At 40.6% G+C, this 18,388-nt stretch overlaps 1 protein-coding gene and 1 non-coding gene across 2 annotated transcripts; one reads left to right on the top strand and one right to left on the bottom strand.

Moving 5' to 3' along the window:
- Positions 1-2,343: 2,343 nt before the first annotated feature.
- On the top strand, positions 2,344-6,617 carry PNRC1 (proline rich nuclear receptor coactivator 1). Its single transcript, XM_059177106.1, has 2 exons — positions 2,344-3,046; positions 5,529-6,617. Exons 1-2 carry the CDS (start codon positions 2,507-2,509, stop codon positions 5,970-5,972), a joined length of 984 nt encoding a protein of 327 aa, XP_059033089.1. The 5' UTR covers positions 2,344-2,506; the 3' UTR covers positions 5,973-6,617.
- Positions 6,618-16,293: 9,676 nt separating this feature from the next.
- On the bottom strand, positions 16,294-16,400 carry LOC131834897 (U6 spliceosomal RNA). The gene has a single exon (XR_009354991.1). It is a non-coding gene; the product is annotated as a U6 spliceosomal RNA (small nuclear RNA).
- Positions 16,401-18,388: the final 1,988 nt, after the last annotated feature.

Raw genomic sequence — 18,388 nt, 5'->3', positions numbered from 1 at the left:
ACGATTCACCGTTTGGGCCCAGACAAGAGCATCTGACCTCTTCCTTTATATCATCTAGCACAGATGAAACCAGGTTTGAGTATTAAAATTAGGCTTTCCTAAAGACAAAGGATCTGTGCAAACTATACACAAAGAATAACATGAAATCCATTAATATGGTTTTTTAAAACCTGGATTATTCTCTTCTGGTGATCCATTCCAGCTCCCTCGTTGTGGGAGGCACCAGTTTAGCACTCATTGTCCAGCCACAGCTGCAAGGCTACCTTCCTTAATGCACAGAATCCAGAGTCTTACATGAGGCCTATCCTTTTGGCATAAAAAATATAAACTACATACAATGTAATAACTCTAAGGTTCACCCAAGAGATACACACAGACAATAATAGGTGTCTTCCATCAAGGGCCCCTTGGAACTGACTACCAGTTAGCAGCTCCCTGGAAGGTAAATTATTCTCCGGGACAGTGTGATATTGCCCCAGACAAAAACCAAACTTTAGGCCTTGTGGCAAATTGAAAAGAGGACTAGGCATTAGGAGTTCAAGGGATTTAGTCTTGACTCATTCCGTGACTCTTTGGTATGTTATTTTATCCTTAGAGTCTTTATTTACATTAAAGGTAAAATAGAACTTATCTCTATCTACTTTAAAGGATTAGGGTGCGAATAAAACGAGTTAGATAAAAAAGGGCTTTGAGAAAGTATAAACTCTTACTAAAACAATTTTTTAAAATATTAATTTTTATTTATTTTTAAAAGTTCTTACAAAAACAAAAGAACCACATCATTCTAGTGTCTCCATAATCTTTGCCTGTTCTTCTCCACCAACTCTTGCCAGGCCATTCTTGAACCCAACTTCAATTTGCAGACCAGAGGATTTGAATTAAAGGCCCTCTAAGATCTGTCACAGCTCTGGAAGTATAGGATTCCCATTCATCCAGTGAATAGGAGCACTTACTATATGTAACCTGTTGGAAACCCAAGAATGAGTAAAATCTAGCAAAAATGATAAAACCCAGCAACCATTAATGATGGACTATCATTTGAAAAGTTTATACAGATCTTCCTCAATTTACAAGGGTTTTATACCATTTGCATAAAGAGTTGGAAGCATTAATCTAGATATTCCCTCTGTCCAACTTTGTTACCAATCATAAAACATTTATCAAGCACCACAAAGCTGAAAAATATTTGCTAGAAGCTCCAAGGATATAGAGAAGTGTAAGATTATTGTGGTGATCTAAAGACCTATCGCACTTTGATCTTGCCATCCCTAGACTGGAGTCCAAATTCTATTAACTTACTGCATAATGTTTGACAAGGATTTTTTGCCTTTCTAAAGCTGTCTCCCCTCCCCCCCATGAAATGGGGCTAAAATATAGTACCAGTTCCTTAGGGATGTTGTGAAGTTCAAATGACACAATTCATGTAAAGAACAGTTTCTACCACCAAAGTACTTGATAAAATAGCCACGATATTTTGTGTGTGAGCGCAGTGCGGAGGGACGCTGCGCGAGATTTCCATAACACACCGCTAGCAAAACAAGACTGTTTGCAGAGCCTTTCACTTTCTCCCTCTGAGACGCAAGCCTCTTCCTTTGCCTTCTTCTCTGTCAGGCACCGTTTTGTGATCTCAAAGTCTCACAGTTCTTCAAGTATAAGGACAGTAACATTTCCACTGCTCAGTTACGGATTTATGGGGAACTCTTTATATACTAAGGAGCCAATTTCAGTCACTCCGTTCTTACTCTTTACTGTCGCTAACGAACAGCGTTGGTGACCCGAGTAAATGAAAACAAAAAACAAAACCCAAAAACGTAAGTCGCACTTCGCCCAAATATAATTTAAATGTGGACTGATTTCACAATTGCTAAGAATGAAACCCCTATAACGTACTTTGAAATCTTAAAAAAAACCAATACTGTTACATTAGGCTTGAAATAAAACAGATACATCCCCAAGGTCAGCAACTGAGGAAGCATCAGGGCCCTTGATGTTTCTCGATTCTTTCTCCCGCCCCCATCCCCTTTTCCAAATTCAGCCTAGATCCCGCACTTCCATCACTGCCTTCGGGGCAAGATGCGGGGGCGAGTAAGGAGAAGGGTGGGGGAGGTGGGGCTGAAACGGAACTTCATTGTTCGCGGGACCGGCTCTTCCCGAAAGAGCCCGTTGGCAGCGCCTGCGCAGTGCGTGCTCTTTGTGCGGGGCTGCAGCAAGCTGGTTGTTTGTGTGTGTCTCTCGGAGGCGGTGGAGGGAGAGCCAGAGGGGCGTGGCCAGTTCTGTCGCATTCTGATTGGTCTCCTGGAGGGAGGTGGGCGGGCACAGGGCGGAGCTTCTGATAACAACACTCAGCGCTGAGGCTGAAGCTGTTTGTTGCTGCGCCGCCACCGCCCGAACCATGGTCCACGCTCCACTCGGGCTCTCTTAGCAGCAGCCGCCGCCGCCGCCGCCCTTTGATCGCTGGCTTCACTTCCTCCTTTTCTTCTTGCTGAGCCACTTTCCTCCTAGAGCTATGACCGTCGTCTCCGTTCCCCAGCGGGAGCCACTTGTCCTGGGCGGCCGCCTTGCGTCTCTGGGCTTTTCCGCCCGCGGTTACTTCGGGGCCCTCCCGATGGTGACCACGGCCCCGCCGCCTTTACCCCGGATCCCGGACCCCCGGGCACTGCCCCCTACCCTTTTCCTCCCTCACTTCCTCGGGGGAGACGGTCCTTGTCTGACCCCGCAGCCTCGCGCCCCTGCACCTCTGTCCAACTGTAGTCTAGCTACGGCGGGAGGCACCCCTCGGGCAGCGCCAAAGAAGCGGCGAAAGAAGAGGGTGCGAGCCAGCCCGGCGGGGCAGCTGCCCAGCCGCTTCCATCAGTACCAGCAGCACCGGCCGAGCCTCGAGGGCGGGCGGAGCCCCGCGACGGGCCCGAGCGGAGCGCAGGAAGTCCCGGACCAGGCGGCCAATTTGGCCCCAGGTCCTGCGGCCGCAACCCAAACTGAGGAAGCGAGCCCTTTCCCCGGCCAGCTGCCGCCCGCGGCGCCCGGCCAGCCCTTGTTCAGAAGAGAGGTAAGGACCGCGAGGGGGACATGGAGGTTGTTGAGTTCTGGCCCTTAGACGGGCACGGGCCGGGCCTTGGAATTTGGGGCCCTGCTCTGAGGGGTCGGGAACGGGGGGGCCGGGGTGAGGGGCGGCTGTTTACTCGGGAGGGAAGTTTCCGTGACGCCCGCTCTGTTCTAGCTGGGGGAAGAAGGGGGAGGGGGAAGGCATGCGCTGGCGCTGCTGATTGGCTCCTGGGAGCCAGCCAATGAGAGGAGCGGCTGCGCCCCAGCAACAGCCCCAATTTAGAAGGCTGGCGCCGTTCCAGGGGGTTTCGGCGTTCGGGCGTGCGGTGGGGTGGGGGATGGAAGGGGCCCGCGGGAGGCTGACGTCAGCGCGCGCTACGTGTGCAGCGCTCCGGCGCTCATGAAGGAGGTTAGGCCGTGTGGCCGTGGTAGGGGAAGGGGTGGGCGACCGCCGTCAGCTACCTGACCGTTGGCAGCTGCAAGACTAGTCGGCGGCGCGCGTGCACTTTCCTCACCGCCCTGTTGGGGGATTTGGAGTAGGCTACGAGCGGCTCCATTGCCTTTGGCTTTTTGCTGAGATGAGAGGTGCTGCGTGCGCGGCGCTGGCCCGATTGGGGCTCTGCCCCTCGCCGACCCGCCTGCTTAGCTCTACTTAACTTCAGAAGTTGGCAGGAGCGGCGGCAGTTCTTGCCTCTTTGAAACGATGTTTTTGCGTGTTCGTCTGTTAGATTAATGGGATGGTTTATTTCCAGTCCGTGCTGTAGTAGGCCTTATTAGTGGAAGGTGGTTTTATTGTGTCCAGAATGAGGAAACTTTTTAGAAAAGTTAAGTTGACGTTAAGCCACCCGATTGCCATGCTGTTGGGTTAGGATAAAATGAAATCTCTCAAACGAGATTAAATCGCTAAAATGATACGAAATTGACCTCTATAGCAAAATAAAACCTTCCAGTTTCAGTGACTTACACTGTCTTAAAAGAAATGAAAGTAAGTGGGGACGCTTTGGTGGCCAGTGGTTTCAGCGTCTGCCTCCCGCTCAAGTTACGATCCTGGAGTCCTGGGATCGAGTCCCTGCGTTAGACTCGCGGCTCAGCGGGGAGTCCGCTGCTCCCCCTGCTTGTGCTCCTTCCGTGTCTGACAATAAAATCTTGGAAAAGAAAAGCGCGCGCCTGGGTGGCTCAAGTTGGTTGAGTTTAGGCCCTCGGTTTGTCATGATCCCGGGGTCCTGGGATCCAGTCCCCGCATCGGGCACCTTGCTCCTAGAGGAGTCTGCTGCTCCCTCTGCGCACCCCCCACTTCCCCCCGGCCCTGTGTGCTTGCTCGCTCTCAGAAAAGTAAATAAATGTAAAAAATTAAATAAAACATTAGATATTTTTAAAAATGAGAACAAGTTACAGCCATTTCTCGTTGGAAGAATATTGGAGAGATTGGAGATTGGCAGGTTCTCTCTCGCTGTGCCCTTGGGGGGTGGGGAGGAGATTTGACCTCTGTGATTACTTACATTAGATTGAAATTTTAAAAATGCCACGGCTCTGTGATACAGGATAAGCTAATAGTCTACTCTCGTACTACTTGTTTCCTAGTTAAGTAATAATTATTTTCTAGAACAGTTAAAACAGGGAACTCTGGCAATTACATGGAATGTTACCTTGCACCCCAGCGTTTGTTTTTTGGGTCCCGCTTCCCTACCATACTACAGGTATTGGAAAGGCAGTGATCGAATTAAGTACTGCATACTTTTCCATCCGGTCGTGGTTTCCTATAAAGATCACTTTGAGTTAGGAAAAGTGATTAGAATTGGTGTAGCAACGTTTTTGAAGCATTTGTTAAACCAGGAAGTAGGAGCTGGTGGGAACAATTTTCTGGTCATGTGTTTGCTGTAAGTAGATATAACAGGGAAAGACAAAAAGTGATTAGTATTTAAATTTTTAATATTTGAATTTCTGAAATTTTGTTTTCCAAAACTGGGAGATAACTTTACTGTGTAGTTAGTAACCATTACCAAAACACTTGGTCATTTAAAATCTAGTTCCTGCTAATAAGTTTTTATCTGGAATAATTTTAAAAAGACTTGACTAAAAGACAAATAGTAATCTATGAACATAGATTTTATTTTTAACCAGATTCAGCCAATCAAAATGAAAGCGTGTGAAAATTTCTCTTAAACACATCCTAGTGTAAAATCACTGACACGTTTAGTATGTATATGTTTGGAAGGTAGCTCATTACTCTTCCTTACAGTTACAGAATGATGAACTTGGGTTACTTTGGGATTTTCCCTTTGACACTTGGTGATAGTAATGATTATATTTTTAGTAGTAAACTTAGAGTTTGCTTATTTGATAAGTGCAGTGCAGCGAGCACATACATGTTTAATCCAGACCATAATTAAAGTCCAGGAGAAGAAAACATTAAATACATGGTGTGAGGTTTGTGACTAATTTCTGTCATGAGACTGTATTCACTTTTATGTTCCTTGTCTTTGTAGGTTTTAAAATCAAAGATGGGAAAATCGGAGAAAATTGCCATTCCCCACGGCCAGCTTGTTCATGGTATACACTTGTGTGAACAACCAAAGATAAACAGACAGAAAAGCAAATATAACTTACCACTAACCAAGATCACCTCTGCAAAAAGAAATGAAAATAACTTTTGGCAGGATTCTGTTTCATCTGATTTACTCCAGAAGCAGGAAAAAAAGCCTTTTAAAAATACTGAGAACATTAAAAATATGCATTTGAAGAAATCAGCATTTCTAACTGAAGTGAACCAAAAGGAAAATTATGCTGGGGCAAAGTTTAGTGATCCACCTTCTCCTAGTGTTCTTCCAAAGCCTCCTAGTCACTGGATGGGAAGCACTATTGAAAATTCCAACCAAAATAGGGAGTTGATGGCAGTACACTTAAAAACGCTCCTAAAAGTTCAAACTTAGATCTCAGATTGCAGTATGTCTGTTAAACAGTTTTTTCAAAATCCCTGGACTCTTGAAAAGAAAATTGGTACAGAAATGGAAATTTGCCTTGTAACATAAAAGTGCAAAAGAGGAGTTAAAAAAATTATAAACAACTTGTATTATATTTTATATTTTGTAAATACTGTATACCATGTATTATGTGTATATTGTTCATACTTGAGAGGTACATTATAGTTTTGTTATGAAAGTATGTATTTTGCCCTACCAGTTGGTAGGTGTTTTGTATATATACAATGGAGAAATTTTAAGTGTGCTAAGGCACATGGAAGACCGATTTATTTGCACAAGGTAATGAGATTTTTTTTAAAGAACAGCTATGTAATCTCAAGGTGAAGATCTAAATGTGAACAGTTTACTAATGCACTACTGAAGTTTAAATCCGTGGCACAATCATTGTAAACATGGGGTTTGTCTGTGTTTCTCTAAATTGATTTCTGCTTTCTAATCTGTAATTACTGGAAAACTCCTGTTCCCATTTTTACCAAACTTAATTTCTGGTTTTTGGTTTATCCATTCAAATTTAAAATACCTCTAGTTTCAATGCCAACAAAATTGGTTGTAATCAAATTTTTAAATATAATAATAATTTGGCCCCCCCTTTTATACTAGTCTTGACTCTTTGTGTGTGACTTTCGTGTTTGAGTGTATGACTAGGAGATGGGTTTTAACTTTTCCATTTTACTAATGTCTTAGTATTGCACTAATTGTCCTTCCTCCCTCTGAAATTTAGAGTCCAATAATTTAATGCTACTACCTCCCAGGGGAGGAATTCCCCATTTTATAGTGGGAATGGTTGTGGTAAGAAGTACAACTGATTAGTTTATAATTTACAATACATTTTTATATATGAACTGTTTATAAGCATTGTTTAACGTTCCCTATAATATCAGTGAAAGAAAGGACGTTTGGCTCACTAAATTTACAATGATTTTGAATGGTGGTTCTTGAACCAAAGCAAGCATAATTTATGTTAAAATAGAGGTGGCAATTCTGAACCTCTTAATGTTTGCTAAAAGATAAATATGGTAGATTATGTATTTTTACTTTAAAATTCAAATTTTGTTCTAAAGCACAAGTTTTCCCTGTATGTTTTTTAGTTCTACAAAGCTAAGGTTTATCTTGAAACAAAAGGAAAGTTTTTTTGAGTAGTCAGGCAATACTTAACATATGAAAAGATTATTAAGAGGGTATATATGATTCTCAGACATACAAAAAGGGTAATAAAAGGTACATAAGATTCTCTTAAGGTGGAATAGTTGAGAAAGGTATTACCATCCTTCCAAGAAAAGAAACTGAAGAGTCTTAGGTTGTAGAGTCAAATGCTCATTTGATTCATACAGTAGGGGAGACTTTCTGGATGTGCAAAGGTAGGTGGTGTGGGTACAACCTTAGAACTGGTATTGATGAGCTAGCTGTGCCGGGAGGGTATGAAAACTTAATATAGCCACCACAAAATCTAAACTCAATGTAAGTGCCTGCAGTCTTGTTTACATGGCACATACCAGCCAACCATTCTTTGGCCCTGTCTAGAAAATGCTTCATTCTTCTATGTATATAGAGAAAGCTATACTTTTTTAAAGATTTTACTTATTTATTTGACCAGACAGATCACAGTTAGGCAGAGGGGCAGCCAGCAGCCTCCCTGCTGAGCAGAGATCCTGTTGCGGGGCTGGATCCCAGGATCCTGGGATCATGACCTGAGCTGAAGGCGGAGGCTTTAACCTACTGAGCCACCCAGGCACCCTGAGAAAGCTATGCTTAAGACATACAAGTTACATACAGCTGGCTTTAAAAAATGCAACGAAATACAGGAAGCTTTCGGCCTCGCAAAATTTTGTAAGATTTTCTAAGTAAAGGAAATAGATGATAAAATAATAGGTTTTATGGTTTGAAGAGTAAACAAAATTGGCTGAACTACACTATGGATGATACAGTTAAAGGTATTAGCAAATAATAGAGTTGAATAGTTTCGGTATTCTAGTAAGATGCTAGTCTGCTAGTGGTCCTAGTCCCTTGAGACTGCTGTAACAGTACCAAAGACGGGGTAGCTTATAAATTTCTCACTGTCGTTGCCCAGGAAGTCCAAGATAGTGACACCACCAGATTTCGAGTCTGAGAATCCAGTTAATGGTTCATAGATAAAGCGTCCATTAAGTCACATGGCAGGAAGGTTGAGAAAGCTTTCTTGGGCCCCTTTCGTAAGGCTATTAATCCATTCTGGAGGGTTCTACCCTCCTAACCTACTTCCTTCCCAAGGTCTTCACTTTGTAATACCATTAATTGTAGGTTAGGTTTCAACGTAATTCACACTGTAGTGCAGGACAATCTATTTAACCACCTCTGCTGTTCTACTGAAGTCTTAAGACATTTTTCCTCCAGTGTTCCTATAACTGGTTTTATGGGATTATAAAGGAAACACTTTGCATTCACCAACTTCAGGTATAAATTTTAACTAGTAGTGTTTATATGTGAGTGGAAATTTGTTCTATAGTAAAGTGCCATTGCATATATCCGTATGTAGAGTATTTTATACTGAAGTTGCTTTTAGACAGGTGTGTAGTCTGATACCTCAACTAACACTGGTAAAGTGACACTGCTGATACTAACACCATAGAGCTTTTACTTGCATTAATCTTAGTGCTAAGTATTTTAGTGTCCTTGTGGGCAGATAAAGGAAAAAAGGCAATAAAACATCAAATTGCACTATTAAAAGATTGACAGGAATAATTCTTTCCAGACTTAAAGGGGGTTTGCAAGTTAAAATATAAATTTTTAAGGTGGTTTATGTGGTTTATGAACGAGAAACACTAGAATGTTTTAAGCAAATAGTATATATTTTATCAGGACCAGCATTCAGGTTTTAGGGTAGTTTTTTTTTGCTTTTTTAAAGATTTTATTTATTGGAGAGAACACAAGTGGCAGAGGGAGAGGGAGAAGCCTGCTCCCTTCTGAACAAGGCGTTGATCCCAGGACCCTGGGATCATGACCTGAGCTGAAGGCAGGCAGTTAACCAACGGAGCCACCTGGTGCCTTGGCATTCAGGTCGTTAGGCATGTAGTTGACCTTTGAATAACATGGGTTCAAACTTGTTGGTCCACTTAGACATGGATTTTTATATAGACAGTACAATACTGTAAATACCATGATTTATTTTTTTTCTCTAGCTCACTTCATTGTAAGAAGACAGGATATGATAGAAAATACAGCGACTTAGCAGGCTTCTGGTGAACAGACTATTAATAGTTAAGATTTGGGGGAATCAAAAGTTACATGGGGATTTTTTGAATGCACAGGAGTTGGCACTCCTTAGCCCCCCTGTTAGTCGGGGGTCAACTAGACTATAATTACCCCTTAACTTTCACAATATTTTAGTATAAAGCTAGTGCTATACAACCATGGGATCCAGTCGTGCTACACTTGGGGAAAACCATTTGTATTTCTCTAACATGTGGTTCCAGACTGTGTTAAAAAAAAACCCATTACTTACTTAGTTTTTACCTGCCCTCTTTAAAAGCCCTAACTCAACTTCGGTGCTGAGAAGAAACAAAATCTAGACTTTATCCCAGTGCTTCTGCCCCCAGCAGCAGGTCCCAGAATGGATCTGGGACAGCTGACAACCCACCCAAAATGGTGAAATTAAGGTTGTGAGAAGCTGTGGCTGTGGTAGGCTAGACTCTGGATGCCCTGTCCCTCAATCCCCTGCATGTTACCAAAAGCATTTAGATATCTGGGGGAGGGTCTGGGTTGTCCTCACTCAAAGCCACCTTCTTCTGCCTTATTAACTGGTTCTTCCCAGAAATGGAGGGAAAAAAGATACTAAATGGCCTGAGGTTACAAAAAGGGACTGCTTTTGAAATTTGAGGGCTTCAAGAGGTGGTATAAAGGCAAGTTTTTTGAGTGGGGACATCAGTTCTAGAAAAGAAGCTAAAGGGTTTAGAGATGCAAAGGAACTTCTATCTGATGTTCACATTCTGTATGTGGCTCCATTCCTGCTCACATACATGCAAATACCTTCTTCAAAAATAGTTAGGAAAACTCATATTAGAAGTTCAGACCATAGTTTGAAAATTCCCTCAATACTGGTAACCAATTTTAATTTTTTTTAGTAATGTGTAAATATTAAAACTAATGGGTTGCTTTAGATCTGACCTCTCTCCCAGTCTGATTCCAGAAAATGGTTCATTCTTGCACAGGTTTGATAACACATTTCTTTATAAGATTATAAAAATTCCTAACAAACTAATACAGAGTCCCTGTCTTATGGAAAATAAAACTGTCTCAGCCATCCCTCCCCACCCTTATTTGACATTTCCCAGCTCCTTTGTGACATTTCTGAGCAGCATGCCTACAGTTTAATGTGTGGGGGCTTAACGTGTGAGCTATGTTCAGGAAAAACAAGGATAAATGGCAGCCCTGAAAGTATATGGGTGGCTGGGGAAGAAATGACAACTAACCAAAACGCAAACCGCATTCCGCTTCCCTGCAACAACAAATGCCTGAAGAGGTGAAAACAAAAGTGAAGTCATTGTTTTCTTCCAGAAGGTAGTGAGGAGTTCTGGTGAGTAGGGATTGTCTAGTTGGGAATCTGACGCCTCAGAAGTAGCATTGAGTTGGGCCTTAAGATATTTGACATAGTATCTGACATGTAAAGAAAAGGAAACTAATGGTCAGAGGTAAAAGTCTGTATAGACAGTGGTGTAAAATTGATGGGGAGTATCCAGTAGCTCAAGATAAGCACAAAGAAAGAAACAATATACTGAAAGGTGTACTGTGGTAACAACCTGAGGGTCGTGAATGTAGTAAGAGATGCAACTTTATTCTGCAAGAATGGCAGAGCTGTCAAAGGTTTATGAGCAAGGGAAAGAGATTCCTGCTTCAAAAAGAAAACTGGTGAAAATATGGAGAACAGTTTGGAAAGGGAAAGCCTGAGGAAAAAGGATTTGTTGGTAGTTTAAAATTAGAGAAATGAGCCTAAGGACATTATTGGAGGGAATACCCAGGCGTGGACTTACTTGGGAGATGTTTTGAAGGTAGAATTAAGCGTTGAGCAATTGCATGGAGGGTAAGAAAAGAGTTTTTAAATTGGGCAATTAGGAAGACAAAACTGGCAATTAGGGAACTCTGGAGGGGGATCCAAATTATAGAGGAAGGCACTTTTGATTTGCATGTTGAGCGTGGAGGGGTGTGTGAGCTATCCACATGGAAATACACAGCAAGTAGAAGACAGGTCAGACCTAGAAGTACGGTTTTAGTAATAGTGCACAGAAGCAGTAATTACAGCATGAAAACGGAACCGAAGTAGTTTGTCTTTAGGTAGCCTCTCTACTTCTCTCAGAAGGCTTAATTAAAACCTTCACCAGTACTCTTGACCTCATCCCATTTGCCTCCTGTGGACTCTGAATTTCACCTATGACAGTAAATTAGTTGTTGAGTTCAAAAGTATTTCCTCTGGAGGCTCCTAGGTGACACAGTCAGTTAAGCGTTGACTCTTGGTTTTGGCTCAGGTCATGGTCTCAGGGTCATATGATCTCGCTCCACCTCCAGCCCACATCTGGGCTCAGCACTCAGTTTGGAGCTGGCTTGAGATTCTCTCCCTCTCCCTCTGCCCCTTCCTCTCGTGCATGCTCTCTCTCAAATAAATAAATCAATCTTTTTTTAAAAAAGTATTTCCTCTGAAACTGGTAAATGGTACTTGGTTCTCTACCTACCTGTAAAAGTCTATGTTAGGAGAGAGCTCCAATTCAAGTTCTGAATTCTGATAGCAGGGGGGCCCAGGTGGTGAAGGGAGTAATAAAACTTATTTACTCTTTGATAGTCCAAGATTTCAGACTAGGTAAAACTGACCTTTTATAACTTTTTTTTAAAGTAATCTCCACACACATTGTGGGACTCAAACTCACGACCCCAAGATCAGGATTTGCATGCTGCATTACTGACCGAGCCAGGTAGGTGCCCCCAACCTTTTATACTTCCGTTTTAGTGCATCTCCCATCTCCTAATGACCCTCCATTATGTCGTTGAATACACATGATCCTTTATTTAGAGGTTGGAAGTCTCCCCAGTTTCCATGCCCTTTATGCAACTGATACCCGATTCAGGTATCAAAGGGAATCAAACATATTTACTTACACTTGTGTGTGGAAAGGCTAATGGTCTCATCTTCCTCCCATATATTTTAAGTTTTTGAAAGACATTGCTGAACTAAATGCATTTTAAAAGCACAGGCCTGGGGCCCCTGGGTGGCTCAGTGGGTTAAGCCTCTGCCTTCAGCTCAGGTCCTGATCCCAGGGTCCTGGGATCAAGTTCTGCATCAGGCCCTCTGCTTAGCAGGGAGCCTGCTTCCCACCCACCCCCACCTCTGTCTGTCTCTCTGCCTACTCTTGATTTCACTCTCCCTGTCAAATAAATAAATAAAATCTTTAAAAAAATAAAATAAAATCACAGGCCTGCCTTGCTGAGCATCTGATCTCTGAGTTAACTCCTCAAAGTTGTTTTTTTGTACTTCCTTTTCTCTAGATCCATAAATCTTTCAAAAACCCCAAATATAACAGTTTTCAAGTGCAAAGAGAATGTCTCTGTTGTGAGATGAGATGGCAGAGTGTATAAACACAAGTCATGTGTAATTCAGAAACTACTTGTTTTTAAATTAGAAAGGAAATTTGAGAGTACATTTTATAGAATGCTATTTATCAACACATAAAAATTTAACCTTTGAAAGAAACTTTCTTGAAAGTTTTAGATAGGATTCTCTGAAGGTATGGGGTAGATAGAGTTTTTTGTTTTTGTTTTTTAGGGTTAAAGATCATCTATTTTGTGCTTCAACTAAACCCCTTTTTAAATCTCTTGGATTAGATTGTCTTGAATTAATCTCTGAAGTTTTCAGATTAAAATCTGAAGTTTTCAGATTAAGTTACTTTTCATATCCTTTGCAATTATCTTGGAATTCTAAATTAAATATGCTGAAACATACAAGTAATGTTCCTAACATCCAGGAATTGTATTTGTCAAACTTAAACTTGTCTTATAACCCCAAACAGAATTACAATTTAAGATTTATAAAAGGTGCTGCATTTATGAGGCTCATTGTTGAGATCTTAGAATTCATTTTCTAAAGCAGAGTTATAGTAATGTTCCCTTAGTGTAGAATTGGTGACACAAATTAAAGTTCTTTGTTAGAGGAGTAGTTTATCATAGATTATATGCATTAATTACAGTCTGTGAATTAAGTAATGGTAGAAAGAAAAAATGGGAGAACTGGCAGAAGTAACCTACATAGAAAAGCATGTGCATATTTGTCAAAGGAGACTACGTGTTCTACTTAAGCTCCATTTAATTAAATCATGTGTTGTGAATATAATAGCTTAAAAGATACTGATAAATAATAATGATGAAAATACTTCATTTCTCTAGTAATTCACATAGTTAAAACTTTTGTGTATAAGAAAGGATTCAGGAAAGTAATTTTTCCTAACCTAATCATAAAGTGGCAGAAAATATGTGGTATTTTGTATCTGGTTGTAAAGATAACAGGTACTAACCAAATTCCTCCAAAGCTGGTCATACATACGTAGCTATTCCTAAGTTACTACAGATAGTTCCTTTTTTTCTAAAATTAGAGAGTAACCTTATTAGTTGTCAAAACCGAATTACAAATGTGTTCCTGGCAGTCTAGAATTTTGAGGAGGGGATGGCAGGTAGAAGACAGTTTGACGACTTTTGATTATTTCCAACATGCCAGTGTTTGATTTAAATTGAACTCAAAATTGCCTTTTAACAGGAAGAACTTTAAATAGAAAGATTATTATTGTACTGTACTTAGCAATATGGGATTATAGAGAGCTTTGGTTCTTCTTCTCAAAACCTTCGAGGGATGCCTGGGTGTCTCAGTTAAGTGTCTGCCTTCAACTCAAGTCATGATCCCAGGGTCCTGGAACTGAGTCCCGAGTCAGGCTCCTTGCTCAGCAAGGTGCCCGCTTCTCACTCTACCTGCCCCTCCCCCCTGCTTGTGTTCACACACTCTTTCTCTCTGACAAATAAAGTATTTAAAAAGAAAAAAAGAAAAAAAAAAAACCCTTGGAGATTTACAATTTGGGGGGATCATCCTGCTGTGAAATAAAGGCTGTCAATGGTTAAAATTACCCTTACTCTTTAAGTGATCAGGCATTTATTGTTCTCAAATTTTAGAATGAAAGGGTTGATGTCAAAGATGAGATTGCCCTTCTCCATTAGCTTTTCCAGTGGTCCTACTCACTGTATACTTCTTAACCATCTGTGTCTGTTAAATTCCATTAATCTGATGCTTGAGACCAGAACCTAAATTTCAAAAGAAAAAATTAGTTTCATGAGAGTTATTCAACTAAGGTTTTCTGGATCACTCTTTAGCTAATTGGAATACCCTACTTATGAGCACTCCAGTTTTCAGAATTTTACTATTAAGTTTAAAATAATTGGAAAATACATGGATATATACGTGAAAAGCAGGTATAATTTACTGTTAATTGTAGGATTTAGGTAGTGGGTATATGGGTGTTCACTGTAAAATTATTTTTTACTAGAGTTTTGTAACAAAATGTTAATAGAATTTGGGAAGATTAAAGATGCTTTACTAGTTCACTCCAACATTACATGTCAGTTGAGTACATGCCAATAATTCTAAAAGCTTACATGTAGCATACAACACAAATTATCTTCTGAGGTTGTAAACTGTAAATCTCCTGAATGTTTTCCTTTGCACTTTCAGGTAGTCTGGTTAGTTGGTAATCACACTTCTAATAGAACAACTCTAATTAATGACTGAAAAACCAAAGCCACTGTAAATAACTGAAAGAGGAAAATGTATTTGATGTATTTAAGCATTGGCTTATTTGGGAAATGTGACAGTCAACATTTAATGTTAATGTTGACAAAATGTTAACGCTTGAAGATGCTCTAATTAGGGAGAATAAAGAGGTGGATGGAAACATATTCTGAAAGGGATTTATAATAACTGCCCATGGTTTGAGAGAAAAGTTAAATTGTCTAAAGTGGAACAACTTGAACTTCAAGCAGTGAAAAGAAATACGTATGTAAGAGAAGAAAGGGGATGGCTGAAGGGGTGGTTAGCATTGAAGTGCTTTGGGAGTAGGAGGGCACAAAGGTGTAAAACTCTTTTAACTCTTGGTTGGTTCCTACACTTTAAGGCCTTTAATGCTGAATTAATACCAGTGGTGCTAATGGAGAGCTAAAAGTGTTTAAAATTACTCCTTAAAAGATGTAGTTCCACTTTCTGTGATGGAAAATATTCATATAAAAGCCATAACCTTTTAGTCAAAATAGAGGGTGGAAAAAGTATGGTTGACAGAACCTCTTAATGAGTTATATTTGACTACTAACAGGCAGGTCAGACCTTTGTATAAAGTGCTTTTATATGAGATATTTTAGAATAAAAATTTTCATGCATCATGTTTTTAAGTGGTATTAAAAAGAAAAAACCCTCATTTAGTGGATTATATGGTAAGAGATGGGAATTACAATACCAAAAATGGTTGGACTTTATATATCCATTAAAAATTGTAAGGAATATCTTAACAAAACTAGAACATTAGTATTTTTAATTTAGCTACATGTAATATTTTAAGGCCAACATTTGAAAGTTTACTGACAATGCTGAATATCAACGTTTTTCTGTAAGGTTCTTACGAAATTGTATAAGTATTTCATAATGTGTTAAACTTAAATAATATGTCTTCTCATTTTTAAAATAGAAGATCTCCCAGGAGAATCTGACCAATTACATAGCTTAGGTCAATTTTGAAAACGTCTTCAACAGAATACTTTTCTCAAGTTGTGAAATATTATTTTCACAAAACAGATAGTGCCTCACCAATGTAACAGAAATGAGTCTAATCCTGCTCCCAAAAAGCTGTTACAATATATTTACTTAATTCACTATTAAAAGAAATAGGCTATCACTTGGTTCTTGGAAGACTACTTTTTATTTTTTAATTTTTTTTATTTTCAGTGTAACAGTATTCATTGTTTTTGCACCACACCCAGTGCTCCCTGCAATCTGTGCCCTAATACGCACCACCTTGTTCCCCCACCCTCCAACCCGCCCTGCCCCTTCAAACCCCTCAGATTGCTTTTCAGAGTCCATAGTCTCTCATGGTTCACCTCCCCTTCCAATTTCCCTCAACTCCCTTCTCCTAACTCCCATTGTCCTCCATGCTATTTGTTATGCTTCACAAATAAGTGAAACCATATGATAATTGACTCTCTCTGCTTATTTCACTCAGCATAAAAAAATATGGAACGCTTCACGAATTTGCGTGTCATCCTTGTGCAGGGCCCATGCTAATCTTCTCTGTATCGTTCCAATTTTAGTTTATGTACTGCCAAAGCGAACACAAGACTACTTTATTTTAAAGGATGGATTGATTGATTGATTGAGGGAGAGCCCATGTGAGCCCCAGCCAGGATGCTGGGGGTGTGGGAGGTGGAGACGCAGGCAGAGGGAGAGAGGCAGGCCAAGCCAGACTTGACCCAGGCCCCTGATACATCATGACCTGAACTGAAATCAAGATTTGGACACTTAACCAACTGAGCCACCCAGGCGCCCTTGGAAGAGTTTTATTTTATTTATTTATTTATTTATTTATTTATTTTTTGGTGCAAAATGGTGGTTTATTAAAGCACGGGGACAGGACCCGTGGGCAGGAAGAGCTGCTGCCGACTGTTTTATTTTTAATTTTTTTTTTTTTTTTAAGATTTTGTTTATTTGACAGAGAGAGATCACAAGTAGGCAGAGAGGCAGGCAGAGAGGAAGGGAAGCAGGCCCCCTGCTGAGCAGAGAGCCCGATGCAGGGCTTGATCCAAGACCTAAGCCGAAGGCATCGGCTTAACCCACTGAGCCACCCAGGCGCCTGGAAGATTGTTTTATACTGAGATTTTTCTTGAAACTAGAGTCAACTTAACAGCATTTTAAGTCTATATCATCAGCATAAGCTAAGAAAACTAGAATGTAGTTTTTTCTTTAGAAAACAGGTGGTCTTAGCAGAGTATTCCCATTTTTCCTCAATCTACCTTTATGAAGCCCTTTAGTTCATACAATTACAAACTAGAAGTTATTTTGCTCCGTGTTTCAGTTACACTTTTTCTGAGAAACTACTCACTGTACACATAAGATCAAACAGTAATGAACATGCAATCAACCTCGACCCTTTAAGTTTTTGGCCAGTGTTCTGAAAGAACCTGAAACCTGACAATATAGTAAGGTATTCTTGATTTTAATCTGTAATCTTTTTACTATACACATGGAAGTTGAATATGGTTTTTGAATTTATGAACCATATACTTAAAATCACCTTTAAAAAAAAAAAAAGATTTTGTTTGAGATAAAGAGCATGGCAGGGGAGGATTAGGGGGCCAGGGGCAAGGGAGTAGGCTCTCCACTGAGGAGGGGTCCTCAGATGACCCGGGGCTCCATCCCAGGATCCTGGGATTATCACCTGAGCCAAAGGCAGATGCTTAACTCACTGAGCCACCCAGGTACCCCCAAATCACCAAAATCACCTTTTATTTATTTTTAAGATTTTGTCAGAGAGGGAGAGAGCGTGCACAAGCAGGGGGTGCAGCAGGCAGGAGAAGCAGGCTCCCCACTGATTAAGGAGCCTTATGCAGGACTCCATCCCAGGATGCTGGGATCATGACCTGAGCCAAAGGCAGACATTTAACTGACTGAACCACCCAGGCATCCCATAATCACTTACTTTTAGAAGACAGTAACTGTCCATCTACTTTGCACCCACCTACCTCCACAGGTTGATACTATTTAGTTCCGTTAAGTTCAGAGTTGCAGTATATTCCTAGAAATTAAGATTCATATAGCCCTTTCCCCCAAACAGAATAAAAACATTATAGTTTGGGGGAGAAAATACTAATGATGGGGTATAATAGTTTATATATTTTTAAAATATTTTATTTATTTATTTGACAGAGAGAGAGAAGGAACACAAGCAGGGGGAGGAGAAGCAGGCTTCCAGCTGAGCAGGGATTCCCATGTAGGCCTTGATCCCAGGACCCCAGGAACGCCACCGGAGCCAAAGACAGACACTTAACGACTGAGCCACCCAGGTGCCCTAAGTGTGTATTTTTTATTTCAATTTTTCACGACTTAAGTAAAAAAATCATATGTCATTATATTGAGAGAAGCTGAATCAACCTGTAATGTCTGACTCTATCAGAGAGTGTATTTCCAAAAAAGTTTCTTGACTGAATTATCTTCATATTTAATTTCTTAATTTTATAAACATCTTTTTGAAGGTATACAAGACAAATTTTCCAGAAGGCCTAAATTGACCTTATAAACCAATGCCAGAATTCATGATATGATCATA

This window comes from Mustela lutreola, chromosome 6, assembly GCF_030435805.1.
Source record: "Mustela lutreola isolate mMusLut2 chromosome 6, mMusLut2.pri, whole genome shotgun sequence".
Lineage (NCBI taxonomy): Eukaryota > Metazoa > Chordata > Mammalia > Carnivora > Mustelidae > Mustela > Mustela lutreola.
The sequence above is the reverse complement of the archived record's forward strand: the minus strand, read 5'-3'. Positions and strand labels throughout refer to the sequence as shown.

Coding starts and splice junctions, on each gene's coding strand:
- PNRC1 (XM_059177106.1), top strand. CDS start 2,507: ATGACCGTCGTCTCCGTTCCCCAGCGGGAGCCACTTGTCCTGGGCGGC. Junction 3,047..5,528: donor AGCCCTTGTTCAGAAGAGAG/GTAAGGACCGCG, acceptor TTGTCTTTGTAG/GTTTTAAAATCAAAGATGGG.